Source organism: Vipera berus, assembly GCF_964194415.1.
Source record: "Vipera berus genome assembly, chromosome: 4".
Taxonomy (NCBI): Eukaryota; Metazoa; Chordata; class Lepidosauria; order Squamata; family Viperidae; genus Vipera; species Vipera berus.
In genome coordinates, this window is record NC_138206.1 from 21082787 (window position 1) to 21102487 (window position 19701).

The following is a 19701-nucleotide window of genomic DNA, read 5'->3' on the forward strand; positions in this document are numbered from 1 at the left end:
AACGACTAGCACACATGTGCGGGGGAACCTTTACCTTTAATATAGGGCCCATTTCTGTACTGACAAGGATTACGTATCTCATTTGTACAGAAGCCCTTTATTTCTAACTGAGCTCCAAAATGTGAGTAAGGACCCTGTAACACACTTTTCAATTTTAATAGAATCTTGCTAAAACATTCCTGGCATCACCCCTAATTAGGAGACCTTAACTGATTCCTTGTAACAATGGCAACTCACTGTTGAAATTGTTGTCTTTCACTTTTATATTAAAATTCTATATACAGCCACTTTACTATGAAAAAGTATGCAATTTAGAACAAATCATATACCAAAGCTGTAAGTATATCATTATAGAGTCATGTTTATAAACCACAATGGAAGCCATATGGCTCTGAGTTATTTTTTATACATGCACCCACCCAGAATAGGTCTAATCTAAATGGATTTTGTTTTGGTCTTCACAAGTATGTTTTGTGATGTACATATCAAAATATTTTTATCCAATGTAGTTTTTAGATATATACTAGATCTAATCTAGGGACGCGGAGGCTCAGTGGGTTAGGACGCTGAGCTTGTCGATCAGAAGGTCGGCAGTTTGGCAGGTCAAATCCCTAGTGCCGCGTAGCAGAGTGAGCACCTGTTACTCGTCCCAGCTTCTGCCAACCTAGCAGTTCGAAAGCACGTAAAAATGCAAGTAGAAAAATAGGGACCACTACGGTGGGAAGGTAACAGCATTCCGTGCGCCTTTGGCATCTAGTCATGCCGGCCACATGACCACGGAGATGTCCTTGGACAAGCGCTGGCTCTTCGGCTTTGAAACGGAGATGAGCACCGGCCCCTAGAGTTGGAAACAACTAGCACGCATGTGCAGGGGAACCTTTACCTTTACCTTAGATCTAATCTGAGTAGTTGTTCAAAATGTCTTCTTAAAAAGAAAAGTGAGAACCAAAGATTAAAATTTATTTTAGATACACTTAACTCCATTCCAAACTGGGTCCAAAACAATGCAAAGGATAGGAGAATAGAAAATTATTGATTATTGATTGGAATCATGTTTCTTCTTAATATACTCTGTGTAAGAGTTCTCACAACTTGATATCAATTAAGTATTCCAAGTTGATTTCAAATAAAAGTACAATCTATATGGTATATATCTACATAATTTAAAAAATAATTAAATATTACACAAAATGGTTACTTTAAATTACAACATACTCTTTTAACAATTAGAAAGTATGGGAAGAGATTTACATTTGGTAAGTTTGCTTAGAACTCTTTTATAGCATTCCCTTTAAGTCCATTTCAGTCAATTACCAACAACTGAATATAAAAATAATCTATAGATAAAACAATTGTTTAAAATGAATTAATCAAGTTTCTAAACTAGGGAATAATTAAATCATTTATCTCAGTTGAATATTTTGGAGGAAATTGGAGAAATATTTAATATACTTTAGTAATAGTAATTAAGATTTTTTTAAAAAAAATGCATTGTCCCCCCCAGACAATAAACATGAAACATGATTACCCTTGAGATTTAATCTTTGTTGTTGGTGATGATGGTCATAATTGCCAAATTTACTTTTGCAAAATTACAGAAAAATTAAAGTTTAGTGGCAAAACTTTGGCTAGAGTGACATATTAGGAACTGTATTCCTAAAACCGTTTGAGGCTAGGATAAGAAATAAATTTGTTTAAGATTAAATGATAATTTCTAAAATATTGTTATATACTTTTCCTCTCCATAAAGGTAGCACCTACTAAATAAAAATTACAGTTCTAATAGATAACTTTTTTAGACAACTAGAATGCATTTGGAAACAGTATTTTTAATTTGTTGGGGACTCATGAGTTTTGAAGAAACCTGATTTATAAAGAAAATATATTGGCCAAATGTAATGAAGCCAATAGCACTGTTTAGACATCAATATTTCCTTAAAAATAACAAGACATATTATTATCTTATAAAAGCTACTAGGGTATTACTGTGCTGAAGTACACTGTAACATTATTTTTTATCCATCTGAAGTCAGAAAGAAATTTTATCTTATTCAAACTGTCTAGTGATCTTGTGGATTATTTCGTTCTTTGTCTTCCGAGTAGCACATGATTTGCTTTATTGGCTCCAATTGTCTGCTTTGCAGAAGCCATGGACAAATACTGCATGCAAGTTGTTTACTCTGGTTCTCTATGGCACACAACTACCTTGATTTTATGAGCTAATCTTTAAGGAAATTTCCTCAATGAGGAAATGCCGTGAAGTGTAAATTTTTCCATGGAATTCTAAAATAACTTTTTTTACATGCGCTCTTTAATCTTTATACCCTGAAGAGAGTTTTTTCCATGGAATTCTAAAATATGTACTCTTTAACCTTATTTATACCCTGAAGAGTTTTTTCTCTTTTGTGTGTAATGATTGAGTAGAGTTCCTTTTTTAAACTTGATATATTCTATTCTTTGGTTTTCAAAAGTAAGGGTAGAAGTACTTTAGAAATAGAAATGTGCATTTGCTTTCATTTCACTGTTACATTAATTGAGTTAATCTATTTCCTACTGTGCAATTCTCAAATAGTATTCAAATGTTAGGGGAGGACCTTGATTCTACCTATTATTAGGGCTCTGTTTTGGGGTTAGTGAGTTTTATAAATGTATAAATAAATCCAGCCAACTGATTTATTTAGCAAATGGCAGTCCAATTTCAGCTGGTTTGTGATTCTAGCGGGGGGGGGGGGGTAGGCAACCTTGGCTCTTTTATGACTCGTGGACTTCAACTCCCAGAATTCCTGAATTCTGAGAGTTGAAGTCCACGAGTCATAAAAGAGCCAAGGTTGCCTACCCCTCCCTGTTCTAACCTCTCACTGAAAGGGAAGGAGGGAAAGAAGCAAGCTATTCATATTCAGAAGAAAATTATTACCAAATAATGATTCTCAGTCTTTAAAGAGATATCTGCGTTATTGTAGTGTCCTTCTCCCATATCATGGAAGCTTGACAATGCTGCAGTCTTACAGAATAGCATACCATAAGGAGTGCGAGTCTAGTCTCAAATGTATAAGAGACAGGATTCGCTGGCTACATCCAGGTATAGTGAATGCTTGAGAGAGCTTCAAAGTACAAGTGAACGAAATGTAACTACCTGGAGCAGCAATAATTCATTAAGAAATAATGAAGCTTTCTAATAAAATTTGAATATACAACACAGCAGACAAGTGCTCTGTAGATATAATGATTTTATAAGATTAAGGAGAAAATTGAGGGTTCGATTTTCCACTTCATCAGAAAGCATAGCCATGGTAGCCCTTCTCAACTAGGAGCACTGCTGGGATTACAATTCCCATCCTAGCCAGAATTAACTGGGGTGGTGTAGCTGCAGGAGGGGACCAGGGAGGAAAAGTTGAGGAAAAGTTGTTTACCAATGGTTCTTGATTTCATTAGTTCATGTTGGATTATTGCAGTAGTCCATTGGATGGATCACCAAATAATAATAATAATAATAATAATAATAATAATAATAATAATAATAATAATAATAATAATAATAATAATAATAATAATAATAATGAAGAAGAAGAAGAAGAAGGAGGAGGAGGAGGAGGAGGAGGAGGAGGAGGAGGAGGAGGAGGAGGAGGAGGAGGAGGAGGAAGAGACCTTGGAGGTCATCTAGTTCAATCCCCTGCTTAGGCAGGAAACCCTATACCATTTCAGACAAATGGCTGTCCAGTCTCTTCTTAAAAACTTCCAGTGTTGGAGCATTCACCACTTCTGGAGGCAGGTTGTTCCACTGGTTAATTGTTCTAACTGTCAGGAAGTTTCTCCTTAGTTCTAGGTTGCTTCTCTCCTTGACTAGTTTCCATCCGTTGTTTCTTGTCCTGCTTTCAGGTGCTTTGGAGAATAGCTTGACTCCCTCTTCTTTGTGGCGGCCCCTGAGATATTGGAACACTGCTATCATGTCACCCCTCATCCTTCTCTTCGTTAAACTACACATACCCAATTCCAGCAACCATCCCCTATATGTTTTAGCCTCCAGTCCCCCAATCATCTTCTCTGTACCCTTTCTAGAGTCTCAACATCTTTTTTACATGTCATTTCCCCCCCATAAAGTCCTATTCATTTCAAAGACATTAAGGCACAATTTCTTACATGGCACTGGTAGTAAAAAGTGAATAAGTTTAACTGGATTGTACCTGAAGCTAACTATTGCCACTAATTAAATGATTAAAAAGACAAGTAAACCGAAAAAAGTCTTAGCAGGTGGTATCACTGGCCAACTTGTCTGAACTGAGAACCTAACCAGCATTGGATCTGCTTAGGATTTAAATGAGAGATTCTCCAGGAAATCCCAGAACTAGACACCGAACTGGGAAATAGAAAAAAAAATTCTGGAAGATAGGAAAGGCAACAAACACTTCTGGATTGTTGCAAAATAGTCAACTTGGATATATAGCCATGACTACTTTGTGAAATGAAGGGGGAAGAAAAGAGAAGACTGTATTACGTCAAGTCAGTGATAATTGTTATGGTATAGAAACCAATCTCTGATAAGCTTCTCTCTCTCCCCCCCCTTCTTATACACACACACACACACACACACACCCTAAAATAAATTCCGTTGAACAAGTCTTAAAAGAAAGCCAGGGCTCTATCTCTAAGAAATATGCCAAAAGCAAGTAAGAATTGTCACTTGTTAAATAAATAACCTTGCAATCATCTTCTCAATACCTTTAGTCTGTTGCCCCCTCTAGTGGCACATGTTGTCAGTACAGCTGTCAAGGATTATTTATTTTTTTAATAGCTGCTTGTCTCAAATATATGCTGCTGGGTGGTTTACATTATGTAAAACATATACATATATAAAAAATAAAAAGCATGCAGCAGCCAAAAAAAACCCCCATAAAATACAGCCATGAATACAATCAGGAGATAGTTCTATCACACAATTGGTGCCCCAGGCTCTGGCACAAAATCAGATCTTTGAAGCCTTAGGAAGGACCAGCAGTGATGAGGTTAATCTGATCTCTGGAGGGATGGTGTTCCAGAGGGTAGGTGCCACAGCAAAGAAAAAAAAAAGCTTGGTTCACTTTGTTCTACTTTTTCCTCTTTCACTCTTCTCTTCAATTTTAGTTAAGAAATTTTAGGTAAGGGCTTTTGTTAAAGCCCTAAAGACCTGGGCCTGAGACCCTGAGTGTGTGAATGGACTTGTTTCTTGGTTTTGTGTTAGTGATTATGGGAAATGATTTTTTCTTGACTGCTATCTAATTTTTGTATTCCTGTATTTGTTTTTATTTAATTTTGTTCACCACACAGAATTACTTATTGAGATTGCCAGATGTACAATTGGAATGAATAAATGAATTTGACAAACATCTCTTCAACCAAGATATTGTGTGTGTCTACTTTAGGACTATGCTTTAAATTTTGCTTTGATTTAGTTTAATAGTTCAAAACATTTCTTTTCTGAATTTTGAGTGGAAGCTTCTAAATCTACTATATGTGCTCATATGTTTGTTATCTATACAAAATGAGCATGACTGATTGCTTTTGTTCCCTGTTCCAATCTACCCTGCATTGTTTTTGGTTCTTTTCCAAAGCAGTGTGTGTGTGTTTGTGTTTGTCTGTGTATGGTCACTTTCTTGTTATTAAATTTGGGTCCATACATCTCTTCCATACATGTCACTTCAGTTCTGAGGAAGCAGAATCTTCCTTATTCAGGCTTTTTATATTCTCAATATTTGGAATTATGAGGTGTCTCATTTCAAGAATGAAATTTACTAGCCTTGACAAAAGATGCAAGAATTTTTAATTCAATTATAAGTAGTTTCAACTTATGACTGGTCACTTAGTGACCATTCAAAGTTACAACATACTTATCGGGGGGGGGGCTACTTATGATCCAGATATTCAGTCACAACATTAGCTCCCACCACAGTCATGTGATCAAACATCAGGTACTCAGCAACCAGGCTGCATTTACAGCCATTTGCAGCATCCCACAGTCATGTGACTGTGTTTTACAATGGTTTGGGGGCAAAAATTCTTAACATTCACTTAAAAACCCCAACAAGAAAAAAATTGGATCGATCACATGTTTTATGACCATCATGACTTACAACCATGATGGGCAGGCTCCATTAAAGTGGTAAGTCGAGGTCTATTTGTAACTGAAATTGTTTCAATGAATTAAATATTTATTTATGTTTGCAGCATACATAAAAGGCAGATTAACTCACTAAGTTTCTTTCATGGGAATTCCACGGGATCATCATGGACTCACCTGAACATAAATGGCATCTTTGAGTGCTTCTTTTAAATCTGTGCAACCACTAATGAGAGTGATCTGCTGGTCAGCTTTGAGGGAGCCTTTCAGCATTCCAGCTGTTTCAAGTTCTTTCATTTGTTCACTATTTGGAACATAAAGTGAACATTGGAATTATTCCTTAAAAGCACTTCCAGAGATACATTGGGGTTAAGCATATATTATGATCTTTAAATGCTTCATTGATATTAGTATCAAATTCTAATTTTTGCAGATCACTATGTCTACATCCATCTAACAAGGTATAAGACAGTTTCTACTGCAGCGTTTCTCAACAAAGCACTATTCAATTGTGTAGGATACAATCTCCAGAGTTCCCAATCACCAAAGGAAATACAGTTAAAACTTAAAGAAAGTGTGAGATAACTGATGATAGCCAGATTCAAAAGCTCCTTGGAAGCCTGAAAACATCAAATAAGCTTTTTTAGAAGAAATGCATTTTTTCCAATAGATTTGCATGAATCCCCCTATTATCAGTCAATGGGATCCACTGGAATGCTTGCTACAAGTAAAATAGGATACCAGTTTTCCAACTAACAAATTAAATTGCTGAGGTCAAAGTCAGATGTTTGCTGGTGGAAAAAATTCTAAGGAGGATGGTCACTGAACTTTCCCGACATGTGAACATGTGGATCGGAACCTTTTCATTTCTGCAAAGATTTTCTAAGTAAAATCTGCTGCTATTTCCTGTAAAATGGGGCACTGTTTTCCTGTTTTGTTTTGTGCCAAAGATAGTAACATTTGCAAAACTAAACAGCAGATGCCCTCAAATATACCTACAATAGGCGAAAACTTATACATTTTAAATCCCATTTGTCACTGGAAGAGGTAATTAACAGTATAACCAACATTATCCCTTATTTTTTTAAAAAAAAAATATTAAAATTATATTTCAAAGTTGTTTTCCACTTCCTCTCTTGGAAACTTTCAAGTTTTTCAAGTTCTGTTCACAAAGTTCTTTCTTTTCCTTTTGATTGCAACATTTTTTTCTCCTCATAAAATGAAAAAAATGCATTAATAACTTATTGAAAGAACAAACGACACACAACAGTACACAACCTCAAGTACATTTCTATTCAGTTGTAAGTACAACATCCAAGATATTATCTCCAACTATAAAAAGAACAGCAAATCATTACAGTCCCCAATTTCTCAAAATTTATGAGATTAATACTGTTCAGGCTTTAGTGGGCTAAAAGATGGAGGGAGGGAGAGAGCTTTAAGGAAATGAAGTTTACCACAGCACCAGTCATTGATCTATACCCAGCAGGGATAGTGTTGCATTTAAAGTTTTTATGGCTTCAAATAACCCTGCACGATTAATCAGAGTACGTTCAAGGCACGTTCTTCAATCTGCAGAATCAACAATCACTGCACTATCCTATAAGAAATTATAAGAAGCCTAATTGTTTGAAAAATAGATGGTTTTGTTTGTTTTTTGTATCATCCTTTATTATTTTTACAAATAACTCAAGATGATGAACATATCCAGCATCTTCTTCCTCCTATTTTCCCCACAGCAATCCTATGAGGTAGGGTGGGATGGGATGGGTTGAAAGTGAGTGACGGGTACAAACTTAGCCAGCCTGCTTTCATGCCTAAAGCAGGAGCAGAAATCACAATCTCCTTAGGTCAGCACCTGGCTATCAGTTTAATTGGTTTTCCAGTGGTTCAGTGAAGACAACAGAATATTAACAGTAAAATCAAATGGAATTAACCAGTTCTTATTTAGGCACAGTTTTCTGTGAAAAGAGGCTATCTGTTTCACCGGGCAGTTGTGAAGAACCGAATAAAGATATAGGATTGATGCTTAAGACTAATAAAACATGGTAAGCATTAACTGAATTTGAATAAAGTTAAATCTATATGCCAGGTTAATTGTATCCAGGATAATGAAGGAACTGATCATCTGATTTAACCTTTACATATCAATTGTTGACAAATTTTGGAAAACCAACGTCAGGTACTTTGAGGAAAGCAAATCCAATCAATGTAACAGTGATACTTGGAAGACTAAATTCATCTCATTTTTAGTTGCATAACTTTGTTGATAGATTGTGGGAATGCTGTGAATATAATACATCTTCACTCCAGCAAAGAATCTGATAAAGTAGCCCATGAAATTAATTCCCAAGATAATTGTGTGGGCTAAATGTATAACAACAATGGAAATTGATTGGTTAAAAATTGTACTCAAGAACTACCGTACTAATCAGTGGTTCTTCATTGTACCGAGCAAGATGCCAAAAGATTCAATCTTGGGCTCTAGACTCTATAATATTAATACTAAAGACTTGGATGAAAAAATAGACTACTCATCAGATCTAAAGATGACAGAAAATAGAGTACGATAACTATCCTAGAAAACAAAAGCAAATTCAAAATAATATCGATACATTAGAGGAGTGATCCCACTTTATAGTCCTCTAGTGAGGACACAATTGGAATACTGTGTACAGTTCTGACACCACCAAAAACACATTGAGACCCTAGAAAGTGTGCAGAATAGAGCAACAAAGATGATAAAAGGCTAAATCGTATGATGAATAATTGAGAGAGCTATGTATGTCTAGTGTATCAAAGAAGGATTGGGGGGACATGCTAACTGCCTTCCAGTACTTGAGGAACTGACACAGAGAAGGAAGGATTGATTGATTCTCCAAAGCACCAGAGGGTAATGGGTGGAAGCTTGTTAAAGACAGGTCCAACCTAGAAGTAATTAGAAATTTTTTGACAGTGAGACCAATTAATCAATGGAATAGCTAGCCTTCCAGAGTTATGGGTACTCCATCACTGGAGGTTCTCAAAAATAGGTTGACAGTATACAGTCTCCTGCCCTGAGCAAAAAGTTGGACCAGAAGATCTCTGAGGTTCTTTCCAGCCTATGATTCTATGTTCTATAAACAGAGTTAACCGTAGAAATACCAGCAGGACCTGGGAAAAGAACTACTAATAATTATATCAAAATGCAAAAACAAACCCATGAATAGCTATAACAAAAACACCAGCAACAAAGCTAATGAGATCATTCCCTTTCATCTAGGAATATTCTGCTCAGAAATATGAGATTTCTTCTAAAGTACCGTATATACTTGAGTATAAGCCGACTCGAGTATAAGCCGAGACCCCCAATTTCACCCCCAAAAACTGGAAAAAGTTATTGACTCGAGTATAAGCCGATCCGCCGTTCTGCAAGCCTCTGCCGCCAGCAGAGGCTCGATCCGCCATTTTGCAAGCCTGAATACACAGGAATACCCTGTGTGGCCGCGGCTCGTCGGCAGGTCTCCGTTCCTCCTGCCGACCTTTGGGGAGGTTTGGGCGCCTCCCCAAACCTCCCCAAACGTCGGCAGGTCTCCGTTCCTCCTGCCGACCTTTGGGGAGGTTTGGGCGCCTCCCCAAACCTCGGCAGGTCTCCGTTCCTCCTGCCGACCTTTGGGGAGGTTTGGGCGCCTCCCCAAACCTCCCCAAACCTCGGCAGGTCTCCGTTCCTCCTGCCGACCTTTGGGGAGGTTTGGGCGCCTCCCCAAACCTCGGCAGGTCTCCGTTCCTCCTGCCGACCTTTGGGGAGGTTTGGGCGCCTCCCCAAACCTCTGCAGGTCTCCGTTCCTCCGCGCAGACCTGCCGACCTTTGGGGAGGTTTGGGCGCCTCCCCAAACCTCGGCAGGTCTCCGTTCCTCCTGCCGACCTTTGGGGAGGTTTGGGCGCCTCCCCAAACCTCCCCAAACCTCGGCAGGTCTCCGTTCCTCCTGCCGACCTTTGGGGAGGTTTGGGCGCCTCCCCAAACCTCGGCAGGTCTCCGTTCCTCCTGCCGACCTTTGGGGAGGTTTGGGCGCCTCCCCAAACCTCCCCAAACCTCGGCAGGTCTCCGTTCCTCCTGCCGACCTTTGGGGAGGTTTGGGCGCCTCCCCAAACCTCCCCAAACCTCGGCAGGTCTCCGTTCCTCCGCGCAGACCTGCCGACCTTTGGGGAGGTTTGGGCGCCTCCCCAAACCTCGGCAGGTCTCCGTTCCTCCTGCCGACCTTTGGGGAGGTTTGGGCGCCTCCCCAAACCTCCCCAAACCTCGGCAGGTCTCCGTTCCTCCTGCCGACCTTTGGGGAGGTTTGGGCGCCTCCCCAAACCTCCCCAAACCTCTGCAGGTCTCCGTTCCTCCGCACAGACCTGCCGACCTTTGGGGAGGTTTGGGCGCCTCCCCAAACCTCCCCAAACCTCGGCAGGTCTCCGTTCCTCCTGCCGACCTTTGGGGAGGTTTGGGCGCCTCCCCAAACCTCCCCAAACCTCGGCAGGTCTCCGTTCCTCCTGCCGACCTTTGGGGAGGTTTGGGCGCCTCCCCAAACCTCGGCAGGTCTCCGTTCCTCCTGCCGACCTTTGGGGAGGTTTGGGCGCCTCCCCAAACCTCCCCAAACCTCGGCAGGTCTCCGTTCCTCCTGCCGACCTTTGGGGAGGTTTGGGCGCCTCCCCAAACCTCGGCAGGTCTCCGTTCCTCCTGCCGACCTTTGGGGAGGTTTGGGCGCCTCCCCAAACCTCCCCAAACCTTGGCAGGTCTCCGTTCCTCCTGCCGACCTTTGGGGAGGTTTGGGCGCCTCCCCAAACCTCGGCAGGTCTCCGTTCCTCCGCGCAGACCTGCCGACCTTTGGGGAGGTTTGGGCGCCTCCCCAAACCTCCCCAAACCTCGGCAGGTCTCCGTTCTTCCTGCCGACCTTTGGGGAGGTTTGGGCGCCTCCCCAAACCTCGGCAGGTCTCCGTTCCTCCTGCCGACCTTTGGGGAGGTTTGGGCGCCTCCCCAAACCTCCCCAAACCTCGGCAGGTCTCCGTTCTTCCTGCCGACCTTTGGGGAGGTTTGGGCGCCTCCCCAAACGTCCCCAAACCTCGGCAGGTCTCCGTTCCTGTTTGGGGAGGTTTGGGCGCCTCCCCAAACCTCCCCAAACCTCGGCAGGTCTCCGTTCCTCCGCGCAGACCTGCCGACGTTTGGGGAGGTTTGGGGAGGCGCCCAAACCTCCCCAAAGGTCGGCAGGAAGAACGGAGACCTGCCGAGGTTTGGGGAGGTTTGGGGAGGCGCCCAAACCTCCCCAAAGGTCGGCAGGTCTGCGCGGAGGAACGGAGACCTGCCGAGGTTTGGGGAGGTTTGGGGAGGCGCCCAAACCTCCCCAAACAGGAACGGAGACCTGCCGAGGTTTGGGGAGGTTTGGGGAGGCGCCCAAACCTCCCCAAACGTCGGCAGGTCTGCGCGGAGGAACGGAGACCTGCCGAGGTTTGGGGAGGTTTGGGGAGGCGCCCAAACCTCCCCAAACAGGAACGGAGACCTGCCGAGGTTTGGGGACGTTTGGGGAGGCGCCCAAACCTCCCCAAAGGTCGGCAGGTCTGCGCGGAGGAACGGAGACCTGCCGAGGTTTGGGGAGGTTTGGGGAGGCGCCCAAACCTCCCCAAACAGGAACGGAGACCTGCCGAGGTTTGGGGAGGTTTGGGGAGGCGCCCAAACCTCCCCAAACGTCGGCAGGTCTGCGCGGAGGAACGGAGACCTGCCGAGGTTTGGGGAGGTTTGGGGAGGCGCCCAAACCTCCCCAAACAGGAACGGAGACCTGCCGAGGTTTGGGGACGTTTGGGGAGGCGCCCAAACCTCCCCAAAGGTCGGCAGGTCTGCGCGGAGGAACGGAGACCTGCCGAGGTTTGGGGAGGCGCCCAAACCTCCCCAAAGGTCGGCAGGAGGAACGGAGACCTGCCGAGGTTTGGGTAGGTTTGGGGAGGCGCCCAAACCTCCCCAAAGGTCGGCAGGAGGAACGGAGACCTGCCGAGGTTTGTGGAGGTTTGGGGAGGCGCCCAAACCTCCCCAAAGGTCGGCAGGAGGAACGGAGACCTGCCGAGGTTTGTGGAGGTTTGGGGAGGCGCCCAAACCTCCCCAAAGGTCGGCAGGAGGAACGGAGACCTGCCGAGGTTTGGGGAGGCGCCCAAACCTCCCCAAAGGTCGGCAGGAGGAACGGAGACCTGCCGAGGTTTGGGGAGGTTTGGGGAGGCGCCCAAACCTCCCCAAAGGTCGGCAGGAGGAACGGAGACCTGCCGAGGTTTGGGGAGGCGCCCAAACCTCCCCAAACGTCGGCAAGTCTCCGTTCCTCCGCGCCCTGCCTGCCTGCTTCTTTCCGCTGCGGAAAGAAGCAGGCAGGCAAGGCGCGGAGTTTGGGGAGGTGCGCGCGCACCTCCCCAAACCTCCCCAAACTTCGGCAGGTCTCGGACGGCGGTGGCTTGGGAGAGGTGCGGGCGATCCCGGAAGCACCAAAGCCTCGGCCGCGCACAAGTCCTCGGTAAGTTTTTTTGTTGACTGGAGTATAAGCCGAAGTGGAATTTTTCAGCCCAAAAAGTGGGCTGAAAAATTCGGCTTATACTCAAGTATATACGGTATTTCATTTCAGAATATGATATTCAAAACAATACATACTAGGGTAAATACAAAAGAGACAACATGTATGCATGTAGCTTATCTCCATGGCCACAAGGATTATAAATCAGTTTTTTACATTTCATTTCTGGTTGAGATTCTCAGGTAATGTTGAAATTGATCCTTATTCATCTTAATGCAAATCAGGGATCACACTAGGATTCCTGTTTGAGATAACGTCTGTTCTTTGGAAGATTTAAAAACCTTTGAGAAATTTTACAGGAGACTTAAAAAGTTTTAACATGTTCATCTGGAATCAATGAATCGATGAAAGCTGACTTTAAAAAATATACAGTTATATACACTGACAATCTTTAATTGTAGGAATAATGTTACTGTTCTTTCATTTAGGTCCATTATTTGTCATGCTATTAATAATTTTCCTATATTCTGAACCATTCTTTTTTAGAAAATTTAATAAGTATTCAATATCTTAAACATACAAGGATCAATTTCAAATTTAACAACTACAAAATCTTTGTTAAATTGAAATTTGGTCTCTTTCTGCTTTAGAGATTTAAATTTCTGCTTTAGAAATTTTGAAAAAATAATGTAATGTACAGAACTTATATTGCAGTTTATTAGCTGATCAACCAAAGAGCAAAGTTTTAAAATAATGATGTCTGTCTAGATCAGGTTTGATAAGAAATTGGGAAGAAAAAAGTATACACCTTTGTGACAGAGTCAACGGTATACAGTATTTTGTGTCAGAGCCATGTGCTGTATAATCAGTAAGTTAAAGTGATTTAACATTCACATTTTATGAATACAAATTACTTACTTCAAAAACCACTGGAGACAATTAGAATGTTACTATTTGATATCTTGACAGGGCATGGTATTTTCTTTCTTTCTTTTTGTCAGAATTTAGTTGTTTTCCCAATTAAAGGCTGGGAAATATTAAAAGTTGTTCAGTGCACTTGAAAGATTTGGGGATGGAAGTTTTCTTTATGTAACCAAGAGATACTTTGGAATAATTCCAATCTAAAAATCTCTGGTGTTTTTTTATTATGTGGGCAAAAACAGTATTTATCTTACTGTTAATGCTTTGATAATAAAATATTTGAGGAACTGGAAAAGAAATTTGGACTTCTAAAACTGGATTATAGTTATATTTTAAATTAAAAACCTCTTGATTTCTTAGTTTGTCCTTGATGCACAAACAACTTTTGAAACTACCAAATTCTTTTCAGCATCCCTTGTATAGTTCAACAGAGGATTAAGGGAGGGATGTCAATCTTTTATATTAAATTATATTAAAATATTTACACAAGTATTTTATCATATGGGCCTGCTTTATTATTTTCTAGGTAAAGGTAAAGGTAAAGGTTCCCCCGCACATGCGTGCTAGTCGTTTCCGACTCTAGGGGCTGGTGCTCATCTCCGTTTCAAAGCCGAAGAGCCAGCGCTTGTCCGAGGACATCTCCGTGGTCATGTGGCCGGCATGACTAGACGCCAAAGGCGCACGGAACGCTGTTACCTTCCCACCGGAGTGGTCCCTATTTTTCTACTTGCATTTTTACGTGCTTTCGAACTGCTAGGTTGGCAGAAGCTGGGATGAGTAACAGGCGCTCACTCTGTTACGCGGCACTCGGGATTCGACCCGCCAAACTGCCGACCTTCTGATTGACAAGCTCAGCGTCCTAACCCACTGAGCCACCGCGTCCCTTATTATTTTCTAATTTTGGTCTAATATACACATTATTCTTTATATGATTTGGGGAGAAAATTAGGATCAAAATGTTAATGTTTACAATACCTTATCTAGACTTGGAGGAAGTTAGATGACTTACCCAATTTTTTTCAAGCTTTTTGTAACCTGTGCTTCCACGGTATCATAAAGCTTTACTTGAAAACCACCAGATGCAAAAACCATGGCCCAGCTGCTTCCAATGAGTCCACTAAGGAAGAAATCAAAAGAAAGGAAGGTCAGTGTGCATTTTTTATGGTTGTTAGCAAGGACACGGATGGAAATTGGTTCTAGATTTTCAATTTGAGTATTTTCTTGAAGGCAAGAGCAATTTAAATATGAAACACATTATTTCTCACACACATTCCGGATTAACTGATCATTCAGATCTAGAAGTGGAAATTCAAAATCTGTCTTGAAGGGGGGGAAAAAACAGGGCAGACACTTAACGAAGAGATCAGCTGATACCCAAGCTCTGAGATGGCAGAACTAATCCCATTCGTGACTTATAGCACTTCTAGTACTTCTTTATTTGTATCCTGCTTTTATTATTTTTATAAATAACCGAAGATGGCAAACATATCTAAATACTCCTTCCTTCTCCTATATTCTCCACAATAATGACCTTGTGAGGTGGATTGCGCTAAGAGAGTGACAGAATGAATGGCTGACCCAACATCACCCAGCTGGCTTTCATGCTTAAGGCAGGACTAGAACTCACGGTCTCCTAGTTTCTAGACTGATACCTTAACCACTAGACCAAACCAGCTCTATTATCCAACTTCTATAACAGGATAACAAGACAGGCAGCATATAATTTTAATAAATAAATAAAATTATATTCAACTATTATATTCTAAGTATTATATTCAACTATTGCCATACTGATATAACTGTACTGAGGGCAGGGTGCCTCCGGTCAGAGAATGTCGGCTGGCGGCCCCCAGGGGGAGGGCCTTCTCTGTGGGCGCCCCGGCTGTATGGAACCAACTGCTGGTGGAGCTCCGGATGGCACCGGATCTCCGCTCCTTCCGGCGCGGGTTAAAGACCCACTTATTCGAACAAGCTGGCCTGGCCTGATGGGGGAATGTCTGGGTTTTTATGGGTTTTTATATTTGACTGTTTTAATTGGGCAATTCATTTAATCTTTTTTAACTTTTGTATTGCTATTTATATGCCCTGTTCACCGCCCTGAGTCCTTCGGGAGAAGGGCGGTATAAAAATCCAATAAATGAAATGAAATGAAATATTTTATATCAGCTCAAGAATGGTTAGCTGATTGAACTAGTAGTGTGTAAATAGACATAAAAAACACTACTAGGCAAATGGTCTTATACCAGGGACACATAAATACCATCTTATGTTTTGATATTCTGTGAAAGGCTAATTCTGCAAATTAGAGCCCAAAATCATTGCTGAAGAGAAATCCTCCACAAACATTAGTGAGATACTCTTTTATGCATTCCCCACCACAGATATGGCATGCGTATTATTTGGATATTTAATTATTGAAAATATGAATTGCCTTTTATGAACATCTATTTAAAATCTGACAGAAACTATCCACTTTCCTAGGCTTTTCCCCAATCCTGCATTAATAAATATTCAAATAAAGAATGCCATATCTGAACATAAAACAAGGTGCAAGCAAACATGCATTCTATTGCTGCTGGCATAGGAGCTTCTACACTATTCATTATTTTTTGCTACTACAATACTACTGGAATACAATATTGCTATTAGATTTTTTTTGAGTATTTAAAAGGTATGATACATATTCTATGAAATTCAATCTTTAGTGAAAACAATTTAGATGATATAACTGCTTAAGATAACTGCTTGAGTCACAACTGAAATTTAATTTTAAGACATTCATAATATAATCAGACATATATTCTGTCTGATCCTGTCAAACAGCATCACAGTCTGGTTTAGAAGCATCTTCCTGGTTCTGACAGGAAGGCTGCACAGAGAGTGGTGAGGATGGCTGAAAAGATAATTGGCAGTTCCCTCCCTTCCATCCAGGACATGGCACATAAGCATTGCTTGAGCAGGGTCCGCAAGATTGTCTGGGACGCTACACATCCTCTTCACGACCTGTTTTCCTTATTACCTTCTGGGAGGAGGCACTGTGGTATGCGAAGCAGAACATCCAGATTCAGTCACAGCTTTGTTCCATACATGTAAGAATATATAGTATGTTTTAAATGTGTGTTATGTATGTGTACACTTTGAAAGGAAGCAACTAAATTTCATTTTAATGTGTGCCATTGTGCCCACAGGAAAAAAATGACAATAAAGGTAATCTAATTTTATCTAATCTAATCTAATCATCTAATCTAATCTAATCTAATCTAATCTAATCTTCTATTGTTTCATGTTGTTCATGAGTCAGAAGTGATATCACTGTTCTTTCAAAATATGTGGATACTCTATTTGATTTGAAATATCATAAAAGTTGCCATGGACAGTGTTGTGCCATCATTGGACTGAGCAGGCCAAAATATGAGGATTGGTTTTTTGTTGTTTCATTTATCCCTTAACCAGCCCAATAGGAGAAATTATGTTTTCAGTTATGTTTGCAAAAAATGGGAAAAAAAGTCTGAAATGTTTGATCCCATGCATTCTGGGGACATCTGGAGTCATGTATGTAATGCTGTGGAACAGAGAATACACATTTGTTGTATTGGATTAAGCATTTAAATTATAGTTAACACTGAATTTTAAATTGTGGTTAAAAATTGATCAAAGTTCTCCAATTTCTTCCTTACTATAATAGTTAAGGGAGAATGATAAATATTCAGGTCTAAGGCTCAAGGTCTTGCTTACATAATAATAAAACTGTAATTCATTTTAGCATTTAAGCATATTATACATACATACATACATATGCACATATATAAATTACAAGAATTCAATCCCTAACATTCCATTTCCAGTCGTAAATGGTTAGCAGTTCTGGGAGTTGCAATCCCCTCACATTAGGGAATGCTAGATTGGAGAAGGATGGTTGAATCAGTTCTATAATATTCTAAAAATACCTATTTTTAAATTAAAATGCTTAAATATAAAATTTCCAAGTTGACAGTATATTTACATAACATCAGCCTTGCTTGAAAGCTCAGCTAAACTGCATATGTAGTAATCTGAATATGTATGTTTTAATGGCCATAGCTACAATCAAGTAGAAAATGATTAACCTCTTTTTTAACACTGTAATAAGTGCTGGTAGATTGGATAATTGGACAAAATTACCAATTTGTTGCAAAATGATTCTGTAGAAACAAAGACAAATTTGTTTTGAAGTCACCAGACTTGATAAAACCAAGCAGTGATTTCCTCATACTAAAATCTTGCTTCTCAGCAAAGTCAACTTTCCTGATTGGAGAATAATAGGGGGAACAGGAATTAAGTAAGTTGTATTCAGAAGAGTTTGGGCAGACTCTCTTGTGATTGCTTTATCTAGACTCTAACTAGACTCTGCTCAAAATATATTACTCTTAATGTAGGGGGAGGGTAATTGAGTAACCGTGTGTGCCCAACATTCCGGCCAATGTTGAACAATTACAGTTGGAGCTTAAATTATGGCCTTTTTCTTTTGCTTGGAACAGCAATTTGTTTTGATCTCCTTGCACACACATGGAAACTTCTGCAATATAGCTGGGATTGTGACACGTTCCAATATTAGCAAAACCTCTTCTCTCACTTGCCTATTTGACAGCTAACCTACTTTTTAAGATCAATCAAATATGCTGTGCAAAGAAAAAGTTGGTTTTCAGAGTAAATAAAACATCTCTTAGATCAGGGGTTCCCAACCCCGGTCTGTGGACTGGTACTGGGCCACAATATGCCAGTAATTGTTGGCACAATATGCCAATAATTGTTCAACATTGGCCGCACATACAAGCAAATCCCCATCTGTGGGATGCAGGCAGCACACAAAACCACACACTCTCCAGTCCATGGAACCAGTCCCTGGTGCCCAAATGGTTGGGGACCTCTGCCTTACATTACTACCTCCCTCTGATTATCCTCTTACAAGCAAAACTTAATATGATTTCATTTTCAATAAAAGAAAATACAAAGATTTTATTTTGTTGGTAAACAGAGGAATTTCTCCTATCCCTTTATAAGACTTGCAAAAAATTCAAAGCGTTAAATGCTTATTAGTAATCAAGTAATTAACCTTAGCAGGTAAGTTAAGATCTTCATGATGTGGCTTAGAACTAGCCAAATATATCTTTCAACCCAGCTACCTACTAACTATTGCCATCTGCTCAAAGATAACTCATTGTTCCAGCGGTTAGAAGGAATTGTTTCATCACACAATCTTTTATAGAATTTTTATAATGTGGATAGTTTTATCTTTTTTGAATATTTTACCTACTCCATCAGCTAGTTTCTTGAAGAATTCATAACCCACAGGGAATATTAATATACAATGAATCATCAACCCCAAACTTTCTGGTTTAAAGAAAGTGAAGCAGAATGTGTATTGACATGGATATTAAAAGAGAGATTGTGCTGAAATAGCCTGAATGAGGCCTCTTCAAAAATCTGAAACACCACATTGTTATTTAGATGTTCTCAGTCAATTTTTCAATCTTTTATTTCCCACATTATAAAGTTACTGGAATCTAGTAGCATTTTATACATCACATTATCATGGAGTGAATGTTTTTCATTCTTTTTTTGCAATTAAATACTTTTTATGATCCATAGTACAGAGCAATAAGCAATTCAAAATAAAAAGACATGGCAACATCTGACTGTTGCTAAAATCTTGTTTCTCATAAATATCTCTAGCTCTAGTGTTCCTAGTTTTACTGTGATTACTGGAATAGACCTGGAATATCAGATGTTCGCTGTGTTTTCAACCAGCGTCTCACTCACTGCCACCAAGTTTCCCGTTATCATGAATCTCAGGGGATGTCAGGACTAACGATCTCCATCAGATTTTTATTAATTCTTTTATAAATAAAAGCACTGTCATTAAATGAATGCAACAATTACCGTTCGAATAGTTTGGCAAGTCGAATCCCGACTGCCGCGTAGCAGAGTGAGCGCCTGTTACTCGTCCCAGCTTCTGCCAACCTAGCAGCTCGAAAGCACGTAAAAATGCAAGTAGAAAAATAGGGACCGCTACGGTGGGAAGGTAACAGTGTTCCGTGTGCCTTTGGCGTCTAGTCATGCCGGCCACATGACCACGGAGACTTCCTCGGACAAGTGCTGGCTCTTCGGCTTTGAAACGGAGATGAGCACCGGCCCCTAGAG

At 40.7% G+C, this 19701-nt stretch overlaps 1 protein-coding gene across 2 annotated transcripts in view; it reads right to left on the minus strand.

Moving 5' to 3' along the window:
- CRYL1 (crystallin lambda 1) overlaps nt 1–19701 on the minus strand; it is a 262310-nt gene that overhangs the window by 238902 nt on the left and 3707 nt on the right. For both annotated transcript variants that reach the window (XR_014026242.1, XM_081326282.1), the window contains exons 2-3: nt 14531–14638; nt 6269–6395 (exon numbers count right to left, since the gene is read on the minus strand). Coding sequence is in view for 1 of the 2 variants with exons in the window: in XM_081326282.1 (XP_081182408.1) it covers nt 6269–6395; nt 14531–14638 (235 nt within the window). In the remaining variant the exon portion in view is untranslated. The remainder of the gene's footprint in view (nt 1–6268; nt 6396–14530; nt 14639–19701) is intronic.